At 48.8% G+C, this 20,112-nt stretch overlaps 16 protein-coding genes across 16 annotated transcripts in view, besides 10 other annotated features; all 16 read left to right on the forward strand.

Annotated features, from left to right (window-relative positions):
• Nucleotides 1-37: a microsatellite.
• A 44-nt stretch (nucleotides 38-81) lies between these two features.
• On the forward strand, nucleotides 82-1,104 carry TraAM80_06992 (uncharacterized protein; the record flags this gene model as incomplete). The annotated part of the gene is made up of 1 exon (XM_029383808.1): nucleotides 82-1,104. One exon carries the CDS (start codon nucleotides 82-84, stop codon nucleotides 1,102-1,104), a length of 1,023 nt encoding a protein of 340 aa, XP_029236336.1.
• Nucleotides 1,105-1,369: 265 nt separating this feature from the next.
• On the forward strand, nucleotides 1,370-2,305 carry TraAM80_06993 (uncharacterized protein; the record flags this gene model as incomplete). Its single annotated transcript, XM_029383809.1, has 1 exon — nucleotides 1,370-2,305. One exon carries the CDS (start codon nucleotides 1,370-1,372, stop codon nucleotides 2,303-2,305), a length of 936 nt encoding a protein of 311 aa, XP_029236337.1.
• A 303-nt stretch (nucleotides 2,306-2,608) lies between these two features.
• Nucleotides 2,609-3,112, forward strand: TraAM80_06994 (uncharacterized protein; the record flags this gene model as incomplete). Its single annotated transcript, XM_029383810.1, has 1 exon — nucleotides 2,609-3,112. The coding sequence occupies one exon, from the start codon at nucleotides 2,609-2,611 to the stop codon at nucleotides 3,110-3,112; it is 504 nt and encodes a 167-aa protein (XP_029236338.1).
• A 577-nt stretch (nucleotides 3,113-3,689) lies between these two features.
• Nucleotides 3,690-3,725: a microsatellite.
• Nucleotides 3,726-3,780: 55 nt separating this feature from the next.
• TraAM80_06995 (uncharacterized protein) lies at nucleotides 3,781-4,143 on the forward strand (the record flags this gene model as incomplete). Its single annotated transcript, XM_029383811.1, has 1 exon — nucleotides 3,781-4,143. The coding sequence occupies one exon, from the start codon at nucleotides 3,781-3,783 to the stop codon at nucleotides 4,141-4,143; it is 363 nt and encodes a 120-aa protein (XP_029236339.1).
• Nucleotides 4,144-4,452: 309 nt separating this feature from the next.
• On the forward strand, nucleotides 4,453-5,013 carry TraAM80_06996 (ADP-ribosylation factor; the record flags this gene model as incomplete). Its single annotated transcript, XM_029383812.1, has 1 exon — nucleotides 4,453-5,013. The coding sequence occupies one exon, from the start codon at nucleotides 4,453-4,455 to the stop codon at nucleotides 5,011-5,013; it is 561 nt and encodes a 186-aa protein (XP_029236340.1).
• A 601-nt stretch (nucleotides 5,014-5,614) lies between these two features.
• Nucleotides 5,615-6,040, forward strand: TraAM80_06997 (LMBR1-like conserved region-containing protein; the record flags this gene model as incomplete). Its single annotated transcript, XM_029383813.1, has 1 exon — nucleotides 5,615-6,040. One exon carries the CDS (start codon nucleotides 5,615-5,617, stop codon nucleotides 6,038-6,040), a length of 426 nt encoding a protein of 141 aa, XP_029236341.1.
• A 256-nt stretch (nucleotides 6,041-6,296) lies between these two features.
• Nucleotides 6,297-6,692, forward strand: TraAM80_06998 (LMBR1-like conserved region-containing protein; the record flags this gene model as incomplete). Its single annotated transcript, XM_029383814.1, has 1 exon — nucleotides 6,297-6,692. One exon carries the CDS (start codon nucleotides 6,297-6,299, stop codon nucleotides 6,690-6,692), a length of 396 nt encoding a protein of 131 aa, XP_029236342.1.
• A 159-nt stretch (nucleotides 6,693-6,851) lies between these two features.
• Nucleotides 6,852-6,874: a microsatellite.
• Nucleotides 6,875-6,991: 117 nt separating this feature from the next.
• Nucleotides 6,992-7,543, forward strand: TraAM80_06999 (coatomer zeta subunit; the record flags this gene model as incomplete). The annotated part of the gene is made up of 1 exon (XM_029383815.1): nucleotides 6,992-7,543. The coding sequence occupies one exon, from the start codon at nucleotides 6,992-6,994 to the stop codon at nucleotides 7,541-7,543; it is 552 nt and encodes a 183-aa protein (XP_029236343.1).
• A 235-nt stretch (nucleotides 7,544-7,778) lies between these two features.
• Nucleotides 7,779-8,387, forward strand: TraAM80_07000 (ubiquinol-cytochrome c reductase subunit 7; the record flags this gene model as incomplete). The annotated part of the gene is made up of 1 exon (XM_029383816.1): nucleotides 7,779-8,387. The coding sequence occupies one exon, from the start codon at nucleotides 7,779-7,781 to the stop codon at nucleotides 8,385-8,387; it is 609 nt and encodes a 202-aa protein (XP_029236344.1).
• Nucleotides 8,388-8,625: 238 nt separating this feature from the next.
• Nucleotides 8,626-9,537, forward strand: TraAM80_07001 (uncharacterized protein; the record flags this gene model as incomplete). The annotated part of the gene is made up of 1 exon (XM_029383817.1): nucleotides 8,626-9,537. One exon carries the CDS (start codon nucleotides 8,626-8,628, stop codon nucleotides 9,535-9,537), a length of 912 nt encoding a protein of 303 aa, XP_029236345.1.
• Nucleotides 9,538-9,728: 191 nt separating this feature from the next.
• Nucleotides 9,729-9,762: a microsatellite.
• Nucleotides 9,763-9,859: 97 nt separating this feature from the next.
• On the forward strand, nucleotides 9,860-11,635 carry TraAM80_07002 (Trk system potassium uptake protein; the record flags this gene model as incomplete). Its single annotated transcript, XM_029383818.1, has 1 exon — nucleotides 9,860-11,635. The coding sequence occupies one exon, from the start codon at nucleotides 9,860-9,862 to the stop codon at nucleotides 11,633-11,635; it is 1,776 nt and encodes a 591-aa protein (XP_029236346.1).
• A 186-nt stretch (nucleotides 11,636-11,821) lies between these two features.
• Nucleotides 11,822-11,877: a microsatellite.
• A 188-nt stretch (nucleotides 11,878-12,065) lies between these two features.
• Nucleotides 12,066-12,977, forward strand: TraAM80_07003 (prohibitin; the record flags this gene model as incomplete). The annotated part of the gene is made up of 1 exon (XM_029383819.1): nucleotides 12,066-12,977. One exon carries the CDS (start codon nucleotides 12,066-12,068, stop codon nucleotides 12,975-12,977), a length of 912 nt encoding a protein of 303 aa, XP_029236347.1.
• Nucleotides 12,978-13,256: 279 nt separating this feature from the next.
• Nucleotides 13,257-15,233, forward strand: TraAM80_07004 (putative trichohyalin-like; the record flags this gene model as incomplete). The annotated part of the gene is made up of 1 exon (XM_029383820.1): nucleotides 13,257-15,233. The coding sequence occupies one exon, from the start codon at nucleotides 13,257-13,259 to the stop codon at nucleotides 15,231-15,233; it is 1,977 nt and encodes a 658-aa protein (XP_029236348.1).
• Nucleotides 15,234-15,399: 166 nt separating this feature from the next.
• Nucleotides 15,400-15,438: a microsatellite.
• Nucleotides 15,439-15,519: 81 nt separating this feature from the next.
• On the forward strand, nucleotides 15,520-16,512 carry TraAM80_07005 (uncharacterized protein; the record flags this gene model as incomplete). The annotated part of the gene is made up of 1 exon (XM_029383821.1): nucleotides 15,520-16,512. One exon carries the CDS (start codon nucleotides 15,520-15,522, stop codon nucleotides 16,510-16,512), a length of 993 nt encoding a protein of 330 aa, XP_029236349.1.
• A 120-nt stretch (nucleotides 16,513-16,632) lies between these two features.
• Nucleotides 16,633-16,694: a microsatellite.
• Nucleotides 16,695-16,790: 96 nt separating this feature from the next.
• On the forward strand, nucleotides 16,791-17,891 carry TraAM80_07006 (2-oxoisovalerate dehydrogenase beta subunit, mitochondrial precursor; the record flags this gene model as incomplete). The annotated part of the gene is made up of 1 exon (XM_029383822.1): nucleotides 16,791-17,891. One exon carries the CDS (start codon nucleotides 16,791-16,793, stop codon nucleotides 17,889-17,891), a length of 1,101 nt encoding a protein of 366 aa, XP_029236350.1.
• Nucleotides 17,892-18,444: 553 nt separating this feature from the next.
• Nucleotides 18,445-18,468: a microsatellite.
• Nucleotides 18,469-19,688: 1,220 nt separating this feature from the next.
• Nucleotides 19,689-19,709: a microsatellite.
• Nucleotides 19,710-19,740: 31 nt separating this feature from the next.
• Nucleotides 19,741-19,772: a microsatellite.
• Nucleotides 19,773-19,781: 9 nt separating this feature from the next.
• The window catches only part of TraAM80_07007 (trans-sialidase), a gene marked incomplete at both ends in the record, with an annotated part of 417 nt that continues 86 nt past the window's right edge, over nucleotides 19,782-20,112 (forward strand). The window contains one exon of the mRNA XM_029383823.1: nucleotides 19,782-20,112. This exon is cut by the window's right edge and continues 86 nt beyond it. Within this exon, the coding sequence (XP_029236351.1) occupies nucleotides 19,782-20,112 (331 nt within the window).

Consider the following 20,112-nt stretch of genomic DNA (forward strand, 5'->3'; position numbering starts at 1 on the left):
TATATATATATATATATATATATATATATATATATATGGATGCTTGTGCTCTTGTTTTTTAATTAATCCTAGGCGGACATTATGGAGGTGGGGAATCGGGAACATGATCAGTTTGTTAAGGTAAGTCTTGAGTTGGAGAGTCTTCTTCAGCGTCACTTTCAGCATAGAGAGCACTCAAAGAGAGTCTTGAAAGACCATCTGCGTGAAGCCAAATTGGAAATTGCTCAACTTCGACAGAGTGTTTCCGCGTATTCAGAGCAGTTAAAGGAGGAGCGCTTCAGATCTGAAGCTCTTCAACGGGAAATGGAAGATCTTAAAAGACGTCAAGTTGCTGAGATCACGAAGCACGATGAATTAATTAGAGAGAGGATGTGTGATATTGATACACAAGCTCGACTAACTGTGGTTAAAACGGAAGAGTGTGAACGCCGTTTACAGTGTCTGCAGCAGCAGGAGACGGAGCTTTTGAACCGTGAAAATGATTTAAAATACCATCAGGCATCTTTTGAAGCTGGGATCATACTAGCTCAACGACAAACTGAAGCGGAAAGGCTTTGCATGCAGCATGCGCGGGAAAACGCCGAACAAGTTCTGGAAGAGGCGAGGATCTCTGCTTTAGCAACAGAAGAGAGGAGACACAAGCGTGAAATGTTGTATAATTTGGAAATGCAGTGTTTTGGACTTGAAAAGGAAGAAGCAACTCGGCGGATACATATCATACGACAAGAAATATTAGAAATCATGGGCTTGATTTCTTCGCGACAAACACATGTATCAGTTGCTGAAGCCAAGGCCGTGGAACGCATCCGGCTACTCGAACAGGAATTTGTCTCTAGAAAAGAAATATTTGAGCTGCGGGAGAAAGAGATTCATTTACGGCAACAACGTGAGCAACAACATCTAAAAGATGAGAGGGAACGAGTAGCGTCCATGAAGGAGGCCATGCAAAAGGACTATAGACTTCTTTTGGAAGGTATTCATCTATTTGGAAATGGTTGCTCTACAGAGCCTGAACGCTTACAGGTTGATGCATTGAGAGACCTTCAAAAACTCTTTGTCTCTATGTTAGATGATCATCACTTGGAACGAGATAGGAAGCTGTAAAGTATCAGGTTCATTATTATTTGTAAGTTTTTTTTGTTTTTTTATCATGTCTATCTGTTTATGTGAGTACCGAAAAATTGGCCATGTTGCTCCACTTTGTTTCTTTTCGAAGACGTTTTTGTGGTGTTGTTGGTAATGGGGTGCAATCATCGCCCCTATGCATTTACGCATCTTTTTTTTTTTTTACCATTTTTTAAATACATTTCTTTATTATTATTATCTTACTGAAGGAAGATAGTGGTATCGTCCTTTTTTTTTTGGCCAGATGGCGTACCGACGGAAATCTTCCCCTGCTGCGCAGTTGAGTCTCTTTCGCCAATTACAGTTGATGTGTAATGCCACTTCTTTGGGACTGCCCTTTCAAGTCCATAATGCGCAGTCAATGTTAGACCAGTTGAAAATAAATAATACCGCGACGTATGCTCAGTTTACGAAGAATGCGACGCGTCAAGATTTTTTTCCCAGTAGAGTGGTTGGTGGTTCTAGTGACAGCGCTCTTATCACAGATGCTCCAACATTTACCCTACCCCTTCCAAGGTATTTTGTTAATCCTTCAGAAACAGCTGAGGATTTTGTGCCCCGTGTATTTTATCACAGTTCTATGGTAAAGTGTGCAGCTAAGCTCCGTGATGGAATTTACCTTCCACGTTGTGGCTTGACGGGGCTGTTTTTTTCTCGAGAGGAGGTCGTCGATAACCTTCAAACGGCAGCTGCAGAACTTGGATTTAAGTCGCCGTTTTGGATTCGAAAGGATCACCCAGCGCTTGGCAACTTTCTTGAGCTTAAAGACGAAAGCGATGTCATATGTCTAAGTCTTACAGCGGCCATCACAAGTATAGATAATGTGGAGTGCTTTCATGAGGATCTTTGGCATCCTAATCTTCGGCAGGCAGCTGGCTCAAGAGGGCCTGCGTTTGGAAGCGACGTTCCGCTTGGGATGAACGCCTTTTCGGGGTTTGTTACAAAAAACCCTTTTGTGCAAAGCTTGCCTAATCGTGGTGTGTGGATATCCCAGGAGCAGGTTCTTCAAAACAATTTAAAGCTCAAGAAGAAGGCGTCTGCTTCATCAGGCAATCCATTTCTCCTTATCGAAGTGGAGCAATGGGAGATGCACAATGCGGACCAACTGAGTGTCCCTGGAAGATTAGCTTTACACCGTTCTGCGGCCAAAGGTTCTGAAGGTGTTTCCGTTTTCTCATGACAGACATAGAATCGTCATAGAATATAAGGACAGTTGGATCAGGCAAGTCAATTTGGAAAAAAAAAAGGTACACTGACTCCTCACACATGATAGTTTTTTGTTGTTTCTTTTTTCATGGTATTGTGTATTATCTGCTTTGACGTTTTTTTTTTTTTTGCTTATAGTGTGGCGTTACGGTACATAAAGTCCTTAAAAATTTTATTTTTGATTCACTGTAAACGCTTGCAATAATCATATCATAGACCAATTGTTATAGTGATAGCGTCAGCAACAAGTTTAATCTGGAAGGACCCACATCTGAGGATGGTGAACACCGTTATGGCAGCTGTTCTGGGGTATGGAGCGAGTTGTGTCTCTACCTTCGTTCTGTATCCCTACCGGGACTACACAAAAATCTTTCGTGTGAATCCGTTTACTCGTCTGGATCCAATTCAATACGCGCTGGTGCGGTACAAGGGGATGATTTTAAATCCATCACAACCTTTAATTCTGGCGTTGCCCTGGGGCCTTCTCTATGGTGGGTTTGCTTTTGGATCGGGTGGCGTGACAGGGGCGCTCGTCGCTGGAACTTTTCATGGCATGAGCAAGGTAACTGTTCGAACCATTGCTCGTCGTGTTGGGGGTCCGCGTAGCAGATACGATGCAATGGTCTATAAATCTTTCTTTCACTGCCTGCGGGAGAGCACCATGCAGTATGGAATATTTTCGTTTTTTTCCGGGGTATCCGCTACTATCCTTATTTCAACTGTGTGGCACGGCGCCTCTCTGGTTGCACTGCAGCGTTCGAGGCATGATGGTTTTTTTTGAGGCATGGTGGGACGCGTTTCGTGTCCATGCCTTTCTAACCTTTGCTACAAATCCCATACGCAATACGTTTCGATCGGCTTTGCACAGCACAGAACGTGCTGGTGGCGTGCGCAACGTATCGGTTTTTTTTGCAGGGGAAGCTGCTGTTTTTAGGGAAGCTGGAGGTGTAATGAGGAATATGTTGCGAACCATGGGCCTACCTTTTTTCCTCGAGGGCGTTCTTCGAACCACATTCAAGTCGTCTGTCCCATTTGGGTTTACTTTTGCATTGTTCTTGGCATTTGGAGGATCTCTGCCAGGTCAGGGAGGAAGAGGTGGTGAAGGGCACCGACAATACCATCACCATCATACGCCGCTTCGTCGCTTTGCTTGAGTCGTTTCTAAAATGTAGACCTTTTTTTACGTGCATTTATTATTATTTTTGGTGTTCCCTTTCGTCACTGTGGTGCCCATGCTGGCACTCCCTTTTGTCAACATTCTTGCAATGCGACTTTGCCTGGCGTGTTACTGTCAATTTTATTTATTTCATTTGCTATTGGCTCCTTGAAAAAAAAAAAAAATGTTGGTAATAGTAATAATTTATTTATTTATTTATTTATTTATTTATTTATTTTTGGTGTTGCTGTCGTTGTTATATTTTATTGCAGTCTTGTCAGTAGGATATCATCATGTTGCGTCGCTCGCTTATTTGCAAACAGGTGCTAAATAAGGGGCCAGCCCGGCCCGGCCCGATGCTGTACGGCTGGGGGCGCACGGAGCAAAAGCGGCGTCTGGAGTATGAATCAGTGGAGTCCAAGTACCACAAGCGTGAGTTCAACAAGAACTGGGATCTTGCCGGTGTGGAGCAGCGTTACACCGATTTTATGGTGGTGCGTACCTACTTCTCTCTTGGGACACGCTGGGGGACGTGGTTGTACAACATGCTTCAATTTTACGTCCTTTCGATGCTTCCCGTGTTCGCCTTTATGCACATCCTTCATAAGAATGTGGAGTGGTATGACGAGCGTATTCGCCTTGCCGCCTGGTGGTAGTGCAGCAAATGATTAGGAATTGCATGAGAAATTAGCAGTGGCAAGTTTGTGTAGTGGATGGGTTTTTTTTATTATTATGAAAGATTCATGTTGTAGGGAAACAAAGCAAAGACACCCAGTGGTGTTATTTTTTCTTGTGCTTTTGATGTGTCCTGCTGACATGCGGTCCTGCGTTTGCTCACTGTTTACTGCCGCTTTTGTTTCTGCATGCTCTTCTTTTTCTTTTCCTATGGGGCTATTTTATTATCGTTGTTGTGTTTTTTTTTTTGGTTTGGGCTTAGCTTTGTTTGGTGGGCAAGCTTCACGTGGATGGGACTGCTGTCAATAATCCGCAAGACAAAGCGAAAGGAGCGCGAGATGCGTATCCTTATGCTGGGCCTGGACAACGCCGGGAAAACGACGTGCATCAAGAAATTTTGTGGAAAGGACACAAGCTCTATTAGCCCTACACTTGGGTTCCAGATTACCGCCTTCTCCCTGCATGGCTGTACGCTAAACATATGGGATGTTGGGGGTCAGCAGTCGTTGCGGAGTTACTGGAGAAATTATTTTGAGAGCACCGATGGCTTGATCTGGGTGGTGGACAGCAACGACGTGGCACGACTGGAGGACTGCAGGAAGGAGCTTCATGCCCTCCTTCAAGAGGAGCGGTTGGCGGGGGCAAGCCTGCTGGTGTTTTTGAACAAGCAGGACTTACCTGCATCACTCACTCCAGAAGAAATAGCGCGACAGTTAGACATTGACACCATTAAAAAAGGGAGGCGACACGTGCATTTGTGCACATGCAGTGCAAAGACGGGCGACGGGCTACTGGAAGGAATGGAATGGATTGTGCAAGACGTCTCTAACAGGATGTACTTTGCGAGCTGACTTGTCTGTCAAGGGTCGCTACTTGTGTTGTGGTTGTAATGTTGGTAATTGCGTCAATGCGATGCCCTGCTCTCCGTCGCTTTTTTCCTTCTACTCACTCACACTTTTTTTTTGTCAATTCCTTTTTATGGAGAAAAACTTTTGCGATTCATCATTGGAACGATCATCCCTTATTATCAGTGGGATGGGTTCTCTGTGTCGACAGTATTTTGTTTTTGTTTTTGTTTTTCTTAGATGAATAGCACTTGTTTGTTTTTGCCAATGCTGCGGATTTAGGGCCAATGAGCTGGTGGTGAGTGTTGTTGGTAGTCATTGTCGCCTGCATCACTGTGGCGCTGGTGGCGTGCCTTTGCTTCCTCTGCCTCAAAGACGATGATACGAAGGATGGGTTGTGGCTCAGGATTCTCATTGCCTTATTTTTTTTATGGGCATGCTTTAACATCCTTGTGCTGCCGTACGATGTAGCAAACGTCCGCGGCAGCGTGTACAACCCCGGCGGGGAGATCAACTTCACCATTATGTGGATCGTCATTTTTGTTTCGATATTTTTTCCTGACCTTGCGAATCCATTGAGCCCGACCAAGCAAGTACTTGGCAACAGATGACATCAGCCGTCATAGTAACTACGATCATTGTGGGGATATTTCTTGTGCTATTTTTTACTTTATGGGCGATGGTGGGATACGCCAGCATTGCGTATGCCTACTACGACGTGGTGACTCCGTCAGCCAAAAGCTGTGAGAACGTTCTATTTTTTAGCTACACCTCGCACACGGCAACGCTGCGTTTCAAGGCGCCACTATTTGTTTATTTTGTCGCTCTCATCTGCACCATCGGGTTTAATATATATATATATATATATATATTTGGCGGTGTGGGACTGGCGGCGATGCTGGTTGTTTGCATCCTGCTGTTCCGCGACTGTCCAAAGCCTATCGCCACCGCCGAGTGCGCGCTTTGCCTGGCCGAGATGGCTCAGGAGTCGCAGCGCTTCATGGGTGACGGAAGTCAACTCGAGCAGGAATAAAACGCGGGGTGCCCTAGCAGAATACACCGACAGAAGGTACTGCATTCAAGATGCGCGTGGCGGGGTTGCAAGCGTACCACGGCAAGATTGAGACCTTTTACCACGAGAAAGGCGGTGACGTTGTTAGCGTCTACCGTTTTATCTTCTTGGGTACCCCGTTTGCCTCTAGTTTTGTTATGTTGGTCCTGCAGGTGATCATTTACAACTTGGCACATGTTTGCCTGCTACTAAGCAACATGTTTTTTTCCCTTTTTGTATGGACAAAGTGGTTGTGTCATTTGGGGCTGTGACGCACGGCTGCTTCTTGTGTTATCTCCTTTCCTGCGTTGTGAAGGGGTGCATCAAGATTGGCGGCAATCTTTTGCTGTTTCACGTCTACCCCATGTTGCCTGGAAGCATGCTCATGAACGCCTTCCTTTTTAACGCGATGCTGATTATGGTCACCTCCACGCCTTTTGTGGAGTTTTGCATCATCTGTTTTGCCGACTACGCCGTTAACACGAACGTCTGTGCGATGTTTACGTTTTATATGACAAACATGCAGGGTCTCAAGTATATTGTGATGCACTGGCAATACCCGTTGCTTGTGATTGCGAGCGTGTCTTTTGTGTGGCTCCTCCTGTGTCTTAGGCGGCGCGTTGACGGTGAGTAGCAACAACAACAAAGGGCCACTCTCGATAATGGAGGGGAAATTATAGTGCGTGAGCGAAGCAATAGTCAAGGAAGAGGGAGTGCGGATTTTTTTTTTTTTTTATTGGGATGTCTGTGAAAATGCGACTCAAGTGAAGCCACAAGATGCATGCAATGACAATTTTTTTATTTTGTTTTTTTTTTGTCGTTGATGCGCTGGGGGTGTACGACGCGGACGTTCCACCATACGGAAGGAGAACGACGAGACAATCGTAAGAAAAGGGAACATTTAAGGAAGGCAAAAGGTAAAAAGGGTTTGACATGAACTTTCTGCACCATGTTCAGGGGATTTCTATTCTCAACGATGTAGGGGGCCGTGTGTTCGCCAAGTACTACGTCGATTCGGAGATGCAAGCCGCTGGTGTGCTGAATACAAAGGAGAAGCAGCGGGAGTTGGAATTGACGATTCACACTGCAGCTCAAGATTCTAAGCGACGTGGCAGCATCTCTATGGATGGTGACATCATGATTCATGGAGGTCATACTATCTTGCTGCAGGTGTGTGACGACATCACATTTATTGTAATCGGCGATGACAATGAGAATGAGTTAGTGCTTCATAGCGTGCTGCGCGCTCTTGTGGACGCGTTGTGCCAAGAACTGAAGGTGTTGGATCTCAATCTAAGGTTACTCTTGGATAAATACGATGCGGTTGTGTTAACCGTGGATGAGCTGGTGGACGAGGGCATTATACTTGAGACAAATTCAAACAACATTTTCCAAGATGTTGCTCCGTTCGTTGCAGAATCCGGAAAAGAGGTGGCCCGCAAGGCGCTGGACAAAGTGAACAAGTACTTCAAGGAGAATCTGTAGGGATGAACCGAAGGAAGAAGGGGAGAGACGACACTTTTTGCTGCTTGCAGGCACGAATGGGCAATATATACCCCGTCGCTCTATTTTTTGTTTTGTTTTGGTTTTTCCCTCTATCTCTTTATATATATATATATCCGAGCAATGCATCTGTTTTTTTTTCTTTCATTTTGTACTCCCCTTCTCCTTTCCACTGCCTTACCCAGGTCTACCACGAGAGTAAGGAAAAAAAAAAAGGATGATGCGACCCACAGCACCACGCTATATGGCCCAGGGTATCTGGGCGGGGTTTCGGTACTACTTTGGACACTTCTTCTACCCCAACATGTACCGGGAGTTCCTTTCCGTTCAGAACGCCCACAAAGTAGAGCGTGCGCTGCGTATTCAAAGCGCTATCAAGGCGAACAAGGTTGACTATCGTGCCCTGTTGGCGTTGCCGGTGACAGATCACGCCCATCCATACAAAATGGAGTATCCGTGGGAGAAGGTGATACACACGGACTACCGGGACCTTAGTATGTACGGGAAATGGTATGCCAGTAAGATTATGTGCTTCTACGAAGGTTTACAATACCACAAATACGGTTGTTTGCAGGATGACCTCATTAATGCGCACGGTTGGTGGAACCGCGCCGCTCGCACTCGTGCTCCGCAGGATAAAGTTATACACGGCGACCGTCGTGTTATGCGGGCTCGCGTTCTGCGCGACAAGTACATTTATGAGCCAAAGAGTCGCTGGGTACACCCCATCGACAACGTTGCATACTTTGGTCCTTATGTAATGATGGTGTGCGACGAGTGGGAGGAGAAGTGGGGCTTCTTTGCCGGTCAGGAAGTGGAGTACTAATTTTTAGGTAGGCTAAGTAGGGAAAGGAACGGGAATCATCGTTGATTAGAAGAGTTTGCCTTCTCGTTTCAATCTTGAGGGATTCGTGTTTTTTTAGGAGGTCTGCCAGGGAACTGGGTTGACACGCGAGCAGTAGCAAATGATAGTATAGAATAAATGCTTGTATTGTTGGAGTTTCCGGTTGCATGCTTTATATATATATTTTGTCTTGGATGTTCCTCCGTTTGCCGTTAGCGTCATGCTCTGCCTTTCTCTCTTCGACCTCACTTTGTGCGTGCCAGCCGCAGCAGGGGAAAAGACAAAGGGAACAGGCGAGACGGGAATGCTGGATGGTGCCAGCAGTAGCCGCAATACCGCGTTTCTAGCCTCCGAGGGTCACTACGCATCGGCGCAGGAAGCCGACGAGGCAAGGCGACGCCAGATGGAAGAAGAGCGACGAAGGCGTCAGCAGGAACTTCATGTGCAGCAGGAGATTGAGTGGAAGTCATTTCAGGACGCGAGGGAACGCTGCCGCAAGGATGCTCATTTGTCTGCGATGATGGACAAGATTCAGTTCAGAGGGGCCCTTCACAGTAATTACAGCAGGTTGTGCAAGGCACATGAGGAAGAGATGCAAGCGTACTTGACGAGGATTGAGGCCGAACAAGCGCGTCGATCTGTGAGGTTGGCCCCAACTTACAGGGAGACACAGGCGAACGCAAGCCGTTTGACGGGCACAGGCCTCTACGCCGAGCCGGCTCAACTTAAAGCGATGACTTTATGCTTGGAGGGGGATGTGCATAACGCCACAGCGGAAAACAACCGACAACTTGTGGGGTGGAAGCTTCGGGAAAAGCAGAAGGAGCTTGAGACGCGGAGTCTCGCATCGTATCGGAATGTATTTGACGCGCAGCTCCTGGGGCAGCGGCGCTCAGGTGAAAAAAGGCGCGCCGTGGAGGCAAACTTGCAACACAAGGCATCTGAAATGGCAGTATCGCATTACAACGAGCGACGAGCCTTGTACCTGCCACTGCTAAGCACCCGCAACTCTAGCAAGACTCAGCAGCTTAGGGTGTCTCGCGGAACTCAACTCATGCAGAGGGTCAACGGAGACCATTACTATGTTCCTTCACTTTGTAACTTGTATGGTAGTCTGCTTGAGCAAGGGTAAATGCATCATGCATGGACCCCATGTGACGATATGTAAAGTTTGTGAGTCATTTGGTTGTGCTTTGCCATGCTTGCGTTTGCTGATGTGGTAGCCGTGGGTGTGGGTGGAGGCAGGAAGATAAAGTGGCCACATGGCTTTCGTTTGAGGCAACTTACGTGATGTGTAGACGTGACGGGCACTTTTGACCTCTTTATATACTATCATTAATGATATATATATATATATGTGGGTGCCTTCGCACATTGTGATGTCTGCTGTTCAGCATCTCTTGTTTTTTTTTTTCGTTTTATGTGTCTTTATAGCTGTGAGGATAGACTGCCGCATGCGTGGCCTGGGGACAAATCTTCACGCGCCGTTGGTGCACTTTCCGCCTGTAGAAGATAATGCGACTTTTGTCTTGCGCAGTGAATTTCCCGAGAATGGTGCGAATTTCTCTAGAGAGCCTCGTGTCACGTCGGAAATTGATGCTGAAGCTGCCACCCGCAGTTCACAGCTACTTGAGTATGCGGGTCCCGTCGTACTGCCCCTTTCGAACAAACTCGATTCCATAGCGAGGCACGTTAATTTTCTCAAGAAATGGTATCTACTGATACACGTTACCTACATATTATTCCTTGTATGCATTGGGTCTTTGCTATTTTACGCCTTAGAGGCTGATCTGCAGTACGTCGACGCCTTCTTCGTCGCCATGTCTTCTGTGTGTTGTTGTGGGCTGCAGACGGTTGATGTTTCAAGATGGAAGCAGGACACGAATATTCTGCGACACCTCCTTATGATTGGAGGAGGGGTTGTGTTTACAAGTGCCCACCAGCCACTGCTGCGCATATGGATGCTGAATAGGATGTGGCCTGTGCTTAAGCCATGCCCTGAGGATAATTTCCAAGAGGGGCGATTGCGAGCTTCACGGCGCAAGTACGCGCAGCGGCTTTGGCACACCTCCGTCATTTGCCTTCTAACACCGCTACTGTATTTTGTTCTCGTAAACAGTGCCCTGATGTTTTTTCTTGCGGTATTTAATCAGTTAAATTTGGGATTTGTGAAAATTTTTGAGATTGCAATGGCTTCCTTTCACGGCTCCATATTTATCTCTATGGAAAACTACGTCAGGGACCCCGCTGTGGTGCTGTTTGTAACGATAGGATCTGGACTGGGATTCACACTGTTTCCGGTGGCATTGCGTGGCTTTTTCTACTTGGAATGGTTTGCATTTCGCCTTATGCGGCGTGTGTGCAAGGGCCGCCAATTGTCGCGACCAGGCGATGAGCAAAGTCTGACTGTGCCTTTATTACATGGGGATTTTTATCCTCTCTTTGCGGCGCGGGAACACCAGTATGTGGGGAATCTCTTGTCTTACAGTGATGTGGCCGATGATGTGGTTCATACTAGTTCATGGGAGAAGGGGTTTCGTGACATATTGACAAGTGACCAGCCTGTCTCATTTCATGCCTTTTTATTTGTGCTCAGCGAGACGGTTTATCTCGGGGTGGCGTGGTGCTTCATCACCGTAGTTCAGGCCATTCCCTTCTGGGTTCAGCAATGGGACGGTAACGGGCTACTTGCCCCCTTCTCTACAGCGTATAAAATATTTCTCTCTCTCTGTCAGGCTGCCGTGGTGCGGTTTGCCGCCGCCTCATTTGTTTCATGCTTGGAGTATAGCAACGCACATATTGCCATCACGATTATTTGCATGTTTTTGCCGGCCCTTCCCATTCCCACGGACCGTACGTACAGGAAATGGAAACAGGTGTTTCGCACCTCCATGGTGCGTCTTCTCACCTCACGCCTTTTTGGCCTCTTTGTAGCCATACTCTGTCTTCTCTTTGGGGAGGAGGAATGGCTTGCGGAGAAGTTGGTGGGATCGCGTTTTGATGCCATGACACGATCGCTATTTGAGGTTGTTAGCGCCTTCGCGGGTTGTGGCTTGTCTTTGTCCCTGCCAGGGTCAGCGGTGTCCTTTGTGGGCTCTCTCGGCGTGTTTAGTAAGTTGGTCGTCGCTGCTGTGATACTTGGTGGCCGCCACCGCACCGTCGACTTGGGTATTGATTTGGGCTTTGCTGTGCTTGAGGCAGATCAACGTGTACAGTGCGGTGTGGGCTGAGGTGCGGCTCAGTTCCCTCCTGGGGTCCGCAACCCCATCCTGGACTGCATTCTTGGGCGGAAACTGACCTGATTTCACAAGCGAACGCCGTGCTCGCTCGTGACTACTCTCCTTCTTAGGAAGTTAGTTTCTAACTTTTTTTATGTGGCAGTATACATATATATGTATCCCTGTCGATCTTGATTACTCTTCCTCTTTCTTTCTTTCTTTACTTTCTCTCTCTCTCTCTGATTTCTTGCTTTTAAAGTCGCTTTTACGGAAATGTATGTAGGGCTGCACCCCATGCATTCTCCCTATCCCTGTATTCTTTTTTTTTTCCTCTTCTCCTCTCTTCCAGCGGACTGAGCACGCTACGTAAGGAAAACAAGAGTGTCAACACAGACATAACACTACAAATAAGTGATAAGTAACTCATTATTTCGTACATATAATGCCAAAGGCACCACCCGGACCCGACTTCTCTCGCGTTGCAGCGGAAATACGTAAGCGCTTGGGTAGTTTTGGCGATGTCACCGGTCTCTTTGCCCTTGTTGGTTTCACCGGCCTTGTCGGGACGGGGCTTTACAAGTCTATCTACTTTGTGGATGGTGGCTGCCGTGCGGTGAAGTTTAACGCCATTACAGGGCTGGGTGACACGACATACGGCGAGGGGGCGAACCTTGCTATTCCGTTCCTCGAGACGCCAGTGGTGTTCGATATCCGCAACAAACCCACGGAGGTGATGACGGCAACCGGAAGCCGCGACCTCCAGACAGTGAATTTGGCTGTGCGTGTGCTCTACCAGCCGAGCGTGAACAACCTGTCACATGTCTACCGCAATCTGGGTATGGAGTACGCGGAGATCGTCTTGCCGTCGCTCGTCAATGAGATTATCCGTGCGGTGATAGCACAGTTTAACGCTTCCGATCTTCTGGTGAAACGTCCTGAAGTGAGTCACCGGATTGCTGTCATGCTGGCGGAGCGTGCCAAGCGATTTCACATCGACATCACAGACGTCTCTATAACTCAGATGAGCTTCGGGAAAGAGTACACCAGCGCCGTGGAGGCCAAACAGGTGGCGCAGCAGATGGCGGAGCGTGCCAAGTGGCGTGTGGAGCAGGCTGAACAAGAAAAGAAGGGCGCCATTCTGTTGGCGGAGGGTGAGGCAGAGGCGGCGAAACTCATTGGTGACGCCGTGCAGAAAAATCCCGCCTTTATCACGTTGCGCAGCCTGGAGGCGTCACGGGCAATCGCCAAAATGGTGAAGGAGCGTGGGGCTGGCGCGTTCTACCTGGAGAGCGCTGGATTGATGCTTAACGCCAACGCAAAGGACGGTGGGGGCATTCGTGCTGGGCATCTGTAGTAAGGAGGGAGGAATGGAAAAGGGTTGTTAGCAACTTGTTTTTGACAGAACACAAACTTTGCCTCATCCGCTGGTTTTCTTCGGGGTGCCGGGGCGTCCATTAGGAAGAGGAAATGAGTGGCCTTCTGTGAGGCTCGTTTTCGCCTTGCCTCTTTCTCTGATCTTTGGCTAACGCCATATGTATCATCATTCTACTTTTTATTACTTTTTTTTTTTTATCAACCACTTTCCTTTATTGAGTAGGGGTGGGAGGTTGGTATTTATTCCGGTTACGGGCCAATGAAGCCGCGGGATCTATGGGAACTTATGACCGACATTGTCACCCAGTGCCTTCAGGACTCTCTCACAGACTCACCCGAGCTAATGCTTGACGACGCCTTAGAGAACTGCCCGTCCCTTTCTGAGGAAGAGGAGGCGCTGGTTCGTGAAGCAGTCATGGGTACCCTGCACTTTGAAAAGGTCTCGGAGGGCATGGTAAGAGGCTACCGTGATTGCATGCGTCACATCGTGACCAATAGGTGTTCCATGTATCTCGTGGCATATATGATGATTTTCCAGTACACCGTGCTGGGTGGCCATCGCATACGTGAACTTTTCTATCGCTGCACAACCACACCGCGTCTCGTTGAGTATCTAGAGTACATGCTGGACCCAGAGAGTCTCATGGAATACTCCAATCCATACTGGAGTCATCACTATGATATGAATTTTATCACGAATAGTATCTTCCGGCCTTTACTAGAAATTACTCCCCGCGTGCGCGAGGACGTTATTGAGTGGCTCCTGAACAAAACGGCTGCTCGGGTCGTGCGAGTCGATGAGTCGGAGGATGTAAAGTACCCAACCACCCGAACCGTGGCGACGCAACCACCGCGGGTGACGAGTGCCCCTGAAGAGCATCCGGGCAAACTCCCACCCGAGGAGGTGCGAGCGATGTTGTACACCATTCCCGAGAAGCGACCTCCACGTATAGACTACAGAAAGCCACCACAAAACGTCGCCAGGTACAGACGCAGCCCGACTGAGCCAATTGGTTTTAGTTTCCTAAATCGACAACCGCGGCAGAATAAGGTGATCGAAGAACCACCCGTGTGCCACGCCGAGCCTCCCCACTCGTCTCGGGAAGAGCTGCGGCAGATGCTTGCGAAACCTGTTACCGTGCGTATGACAGCCGCTGCCGTTCGAAGAGAGGCGCAGACGTACTTGAAACAAATGGAGGAGCAGAAGAGGTCTCTTGAGGAGATGGAGGAGGCTCTGCATAACTCCCGGGACTTTGAGGAGTGGCAACGCCAAGAAAAGACACGCGAGGCTCAACGGCTCAAGGTTCAGTTTTTGAATCGCAAGGCCCAAATTGAGGGTGTCAGTGACAACGTTTTGCAAAGGCGAAGAAGAGTGGAGGAGATGAATCGCGTTGTGTCCTCCCAGGTGCGGGCGGATCTTGTCTTGCAGTTGGGTTCCTTGGCCGTAGCGAAGGAGCACAAGGCCGCTAAGCAACACAAACAAGCTTCTAAACTTCGTCGGGAGTTGGAAGAAAGTCGAAGGAGGGCTATCGAGCAGGCCCAGCGAGACCGCCTCTCTGCTGCCGCGGATATCAAGGCAGAGACCAAGCAACTGCGGGAAGATGCACTCGAAGAGGAGGAGCGAGTGAGAACGCAACGTCTCATCCTCATCCAAGAGATTCGCCAGCTTCGGGAGCGCAATCGTCAAAGACGGGCGGAAATGCATGAGAAAAACATTCGTCTTCAGGACGAAAGTCCTGAAGATTCTGCGTATGGTGGAATGTGTGTTACTGCATTGCGGGAAAAGCTTCGCCAGGCAAAGGAGGAGAGTGATCGGTTGGAAGAGGAGAGACGGATGCGATTTGCTGCTGCGCGACAGCAGGAACGTGAAAAAATAGAAGCTCTCCGTGCCGTGTGCGCCAACTGGCGCCAAAACACGCGCCGCGCAAGGGAGGAAGATCTGAAGAGCAAAGAGCAGGAGGCAGCGAAGCTGAAGGCGAGGAAGAGCGAGGAGGAGGCGCAGCGAGCTCTTCAGATGTGCGATGCTTTGAAGCAAAAGCGCAAGGACCGACGGAGGGAGTTTACCGCCCTCAGGGCTGAGGAACGTAGACGCAATAACGAGCTGTTGCTCCTCGCCAAGGGCGCCTCATACATTGAGGAGAAACACTGGTCGCAGCAGGAACTCGGTGTTATCAACCGTCTTACGGTCGCCCAGAATAAGGAGTTACGCTCGGGCTTTCGGCAGCCACTGTCCTGAAACTACCGTCATTTAACTGCAGCAGAGAGACCATCCTTTGTAGTTCATGTAAAGAGTGTATTGCCCGCCATGTTTTTTTTTTTTTTCCGACTCCTTTCTATTGTTAGGACCCAGTGAGGGCCAAATACACTTTGGTACTTCCTGGCTGCATGTACTGCAGCAGCGCTTTTTTTTTTTGTTTGTCTGTTCCTTTTCTGTCTGGTTGCTGAGTACGCTGTGTGCGTATGTGGGGAGAAGTGGCTTGAGAATAAAATTAGGGGAGACTAGGCGGGGCGCTATCCATGACATGTCGCGAGCAAGCAATCTGCCTCGTGAACCAACATCAACAAGTAAAAATTCACACGTAGCTGGACGTTCATCTGTATACCCGTATAAGGTGCAGCGCTTTGTTACGGCACAGACTCCAGTGAAGGGTGCAACGAGAAACAAACGGGAAGTTGCGGATGCGTCTCAGAGGATCCCCGCACGTGCACCCTTCTCAGCTTCTACGAAAGCCACGCAGGAGTCTTTCCCGCGCAAGAAGGTGGAGGAGATCGCAACGTGGTTAAACAGCGACACAAACTTTGCTGAGATTGAGCTGCTTGCGGCAAGGGCCCGCGAGTTACGTCTTCGCAAGGAGTCCTTATGGGATGCCTCCGATGCGGTATCGTCCGTGTCGTCAGTGTCGTCCGTGTCGTCAGGAACAGCTTTTGCGAAGCGGCGTAAAAGCCTACCGAGAGCGCCAAACTCATTATTGCGACTTCCTCCGTTTGATGAGAAGGCGTATGCAGGGCACATCTCTGCTAGAGGCGCACGAGAGGAGCTAGAGAGAACTTCTTCTGGAGTTTGTTTCTCACTGCAAGAGCCGTGCTGCGGTGACGCGGCGACGCAACCCGCAAATGGGCGAAGCAACGGCGTAGCTACCACAATGGAGAAAATGGTTTCTCTAGAACAGCTTGCCTACAGAAAAACTGCTTTGCTGCAGGAGAAGGGGAAAAAGAAGGAGGGCTCCCCCTCGCCCACCGTTGTTGAGGTCAGTGAGGAAATTCCGCAAGACAATTGCAATGTGCAGTCCTCGTCGCCTTGTCTAGCTTCTATGGTACGGGCCGGTGCCTCAGTGTCTACAGGCACGAGAGCGGAGTGTTCGCTTGGTGTTGCAGCGGTTTCACTCCGAAACGTTTCACCACCGCGAGCTGGGGCAGGAGGTAGCCATTCATCATGCAAAACAGACTCTTACAATGTGGTTCAGGTACCGCGGGCACACTACATCTTGTCAGAGGTGAATTTTTCCTATTGGTAGCGTCTTTGTTTGTTTGTTTACGGTAGCGACGAAAAGTTATCAAGACGTTTTGGACAGTTGGCAGACTATTGCCTTTTTCATATGTCATGACGATGAGTTCTGATACTTCAGCTCCTAAAATTTTTTAGTTGTCTTGTTTTCTCTTGTTTTTTTTTTTTTGTATGTGTGTGTTGTTGTTGTTGCTCCTCGTCTGATGATTTTATTGCCTTCGATAGTTGCGATCACAACTAGTACCTACGCGTCTGCGATTTTTTTTTTTTATCAAGCAAAAATTCAAGATGCTGCGGCGTTTCGGAGCTACGCACGTCGTACCTTCTATTCTGCCTCTCACCTCTTCTGTTGCAGCTGCTCGATGCGAGCATACGGTGGGCGTTGCTTCCTTGCAGGAGAATGATGTTTCACAAGGGCCTGTGCAGATGAATTACCTTCAAGCCATTAATTCCGCGCTTGACCAAGCACTTACCAGAGACGAGAAAACGGTTTTATTTGGAGAAGATGTCGCCTTTGGGGGTGTGTTTAGGTGTTCCCTCAACTTGGCCAAGAAACACGGTCCAATGCGAGTCTTTGATGCCCCACTGTCTGAGCAAGGCATCGTAGGATTCGCCATTGGAATGGCCTCTGTTGGGTGGAAGCCCATCGCGGAGGTGCAGTTTGCTGATTACATATTTCCAGCTTTCGACCAAATTGTGACGGAGGCGGCAAAAATGCGGTTTCGCTCTGGAGGTCAGTTCCATTGTGGGGGTGTCGTCATCCGGGCACCGAGCTCTGCGGTTGGGCATGGGGGGACGTATCATTCGCAGAGCGTGGAGGGTTTTTTTAACCACTGCGCGGGCCTAAAGATTGTCATGCCCTCCACCCCATTCGATGCAAAGGGGTTGCTGCTACAGTGTGTTGAAGAGGAGGACCCGTGCATCTTCTTTGAACCCAAACGCCTCTACCGTACCATGGTGGAAGCGGTGGACCCCGGCTATTATACGATTCCTCTCAGTAAGGGAAGAATTCTAACCGAGGGAAGCAACGTAACTGTTGTGACGTATGGCGCACAGGTTGGCGTGGCAATGAAAGCCGCTGAGCTCGCAGCCCAGGACGGTATCTCAGTGGAACTTATCGATCTCCGCACCGTGAAACCGTGGGACCGTGAAATGGTCGTGGAATCTGTACGAAAAACAGGTCATCTTATTGTGACTCACGAAGCTTCCAAGACGGGAGGGGTCGGGGCTGAGATAATTTCTTGTATAACAGAGGACTGCTTTCTGTCCTTGGAGGCCCCACCCATGCGTGTTTGCGCACTTGATACGCCCCATCCCTTGCATGAGCGACTGTATTTACCAAATGAATTGAAGGTTTACGAGGCAATTAAATTGGCCACTGGATACTAGCTGTCACTGGGGTTTGCTATGTTTATTCTTACCTTATCTGTATTTTTAGTCAGGGATCTTTTTTTTTTTTGGATGGTTTCTTGTTTGCTTCTGTGATGGAGAGAGTGGGTGGAGTGCAGGATGGGTGACGGTGTTGCCTCCAAAATTTCCATTTTCCCGGTTTGTGAGTGGGGAAGGTGGTGTTCGCCGGGGAATGGTGTGAAAATCGTTGGAGGGAGGATTATGACGAAATTAGAAGGGTGGAAACTAAGTCTGTCTTTCCATGGGCCAGTGTCGATGCTCTGTGAATAAGCGTGACGTTTATGGCACTCTCCCTCCTTTCCCGCCCTGATAAGCTTCCGAGTTAGGGATGCTGAGAAAGGGGGTGGAGCAGAAGAACAAGTAGTATGACATTTTCGCACTAAAAACTTACACTGGCTGGTGGTGGGTGTGGACTTTTGGGAAGAAGGGGAGCATCTTTCTTCCTGCGTTCAGTCTGAAAAGTGAAATGTAGGGCAATCCGATACGCCTGTGTCTGCTGTATGCCGCGCTCATTATTATCGTAAGGAGGGTCAGCGAGAGAGAGAGAGAGAGAAAGCCCAACAGAAGTTTCATGACCGAGGATTGCCAGCTTTGTGTTTTTTTGTGTACAAGGTGGAGGTGAAGAAGGAGGACGTGTCTTGGGGGCGGGGGTGAGGTGGGTGCTTGACCCTTTTTGGTTCCACTACAGGACAGGCTTTACTGCGGAAGACACAAGTGTAACGCAGCTGCTCGCATTTGTTGAGTGTTGGCTAGGTGTAGGCTTGGAATGACCCCCACGACTTCCGCAGCACCAAGGAAGCAGAGGTGTGGGTGAAAGGATGCAGTAGAGGACGGAAGTATTGAGAAGTGGGATATTGGGGCCCTCATAATAATGTGACCAAAAAACATCTTGGCCAGTGGTCTACGGTCACATTGAGGACAATTGTCTGACGGCGCTTTTGGGCCAGATGCAAGTGGAAACGCTGAACAATGGAATTATATGGAAATGTTTGCCTTTTTCATGTCAACTTGCTGGGCGTCGCCTGCGCAAGTGTTGACAGACTTCGGCTTGTGGAGTGGACAACGGCACTTAGGACACATGGACGTGGGAAAATTTTTGGCCTACATATTCCGTGTACTTCACAACACTGGCCATGGATATCGCTACGCCACGGCCGCTGCTTCTTTGGTTACTGCGGCTGCCGCTAATGGAGGTCTTTTTGCTTGCAGCTGAATGGGCACAGATTAGAAGGCGCTTTTTTTTTTTAGCGTCCACACCACGTTGGCCGCTAGCAACATGGGGAAAGTTGGGAACACGCGAAGTCGAGACCGGGGTATTTTTTTCTATCTTTTGTGTGTGTGTGTCTGCGTGATTACTATAAAAACACATCATTTTCTTCTGTGGGAGCTCGCCATGCACCATTGAAGCCGGTTCCTGCAAGAATTTCGCATAATTTCGCCGAGTGGTAAGGGAGGGCTTGTGCGTGGACACCACAACTGAAGAAAGCAAAGGGACGAGCCACGATGCTCCGTGAGGGTTAAGGCGGGTTAAGGCGTGACTGCCACAGGTGTGCTTTTGTGATGTCGCTCGGTTTGCACATTGAGGCGTTGTCTGGGGGACAAATATTACGCGGATAATGACGCTGCTGATGTGCCTTTACTTGAGATGTTGCACTCGCTCCAAAAGTTCCTTCTCCAACTCACTTTCCTTTTGTTCTTCCCACACGCTCAGAAGGAAAGAGGTTAAACGCTACGTGCTGCTGTGCGCTTTGAAACGCTCTGCAGTCACCACCAGCAACACACACACACACACACACAATCGTCGCGGCCTGAAAACAATCCCTACAAGGAGTGAAGGGAGACAGTGAGTGAGTGAGTGAGCGGCGACACATGCTCAACATGTCCTGGCACATGTTTTTGTATTCGCTGCTGCTGCTGCTGCTGTTTCTGCTGTTGACATGCTGTGGCAGTCAAGCTGCGGGGAGTGCCCCAGGGACGAGCATTAATTTGTTTACAGGAACGACACCGATAACTGGTGCAAAGTGGGAGGAAGTGCAATGCGTCGAAGGGTCAGTTCGCTCGCTTCGTGCCCCTAGCCTTGTGGAGGTGGACGGTGCTGTGTTTGCCGTTGCTGAGGCCCAGTGCAAGAATGGAAGCGTCAGCTTCACTGGGATTGTGTCACAGCACCTGAAGGGAATTGGAACAGAACCGACTGAGATTC

This window comes from Trypanosoma rangeli (assembly GCF_003719475.1).
Source record: "Trypanosoma rangeli strain AM80 chromosome Unknown Tra_15.4_contig_00273, whole genome shotgun sequence".
In the NCBI taxonomy this organism is placed as follows: domain Eukaryota; phylum Euglenozoa; class Kinetoplastea; order Trypanosomatida; family Trypanosomatidae; genus Trypanosoma; species Trypanosoma rangeli.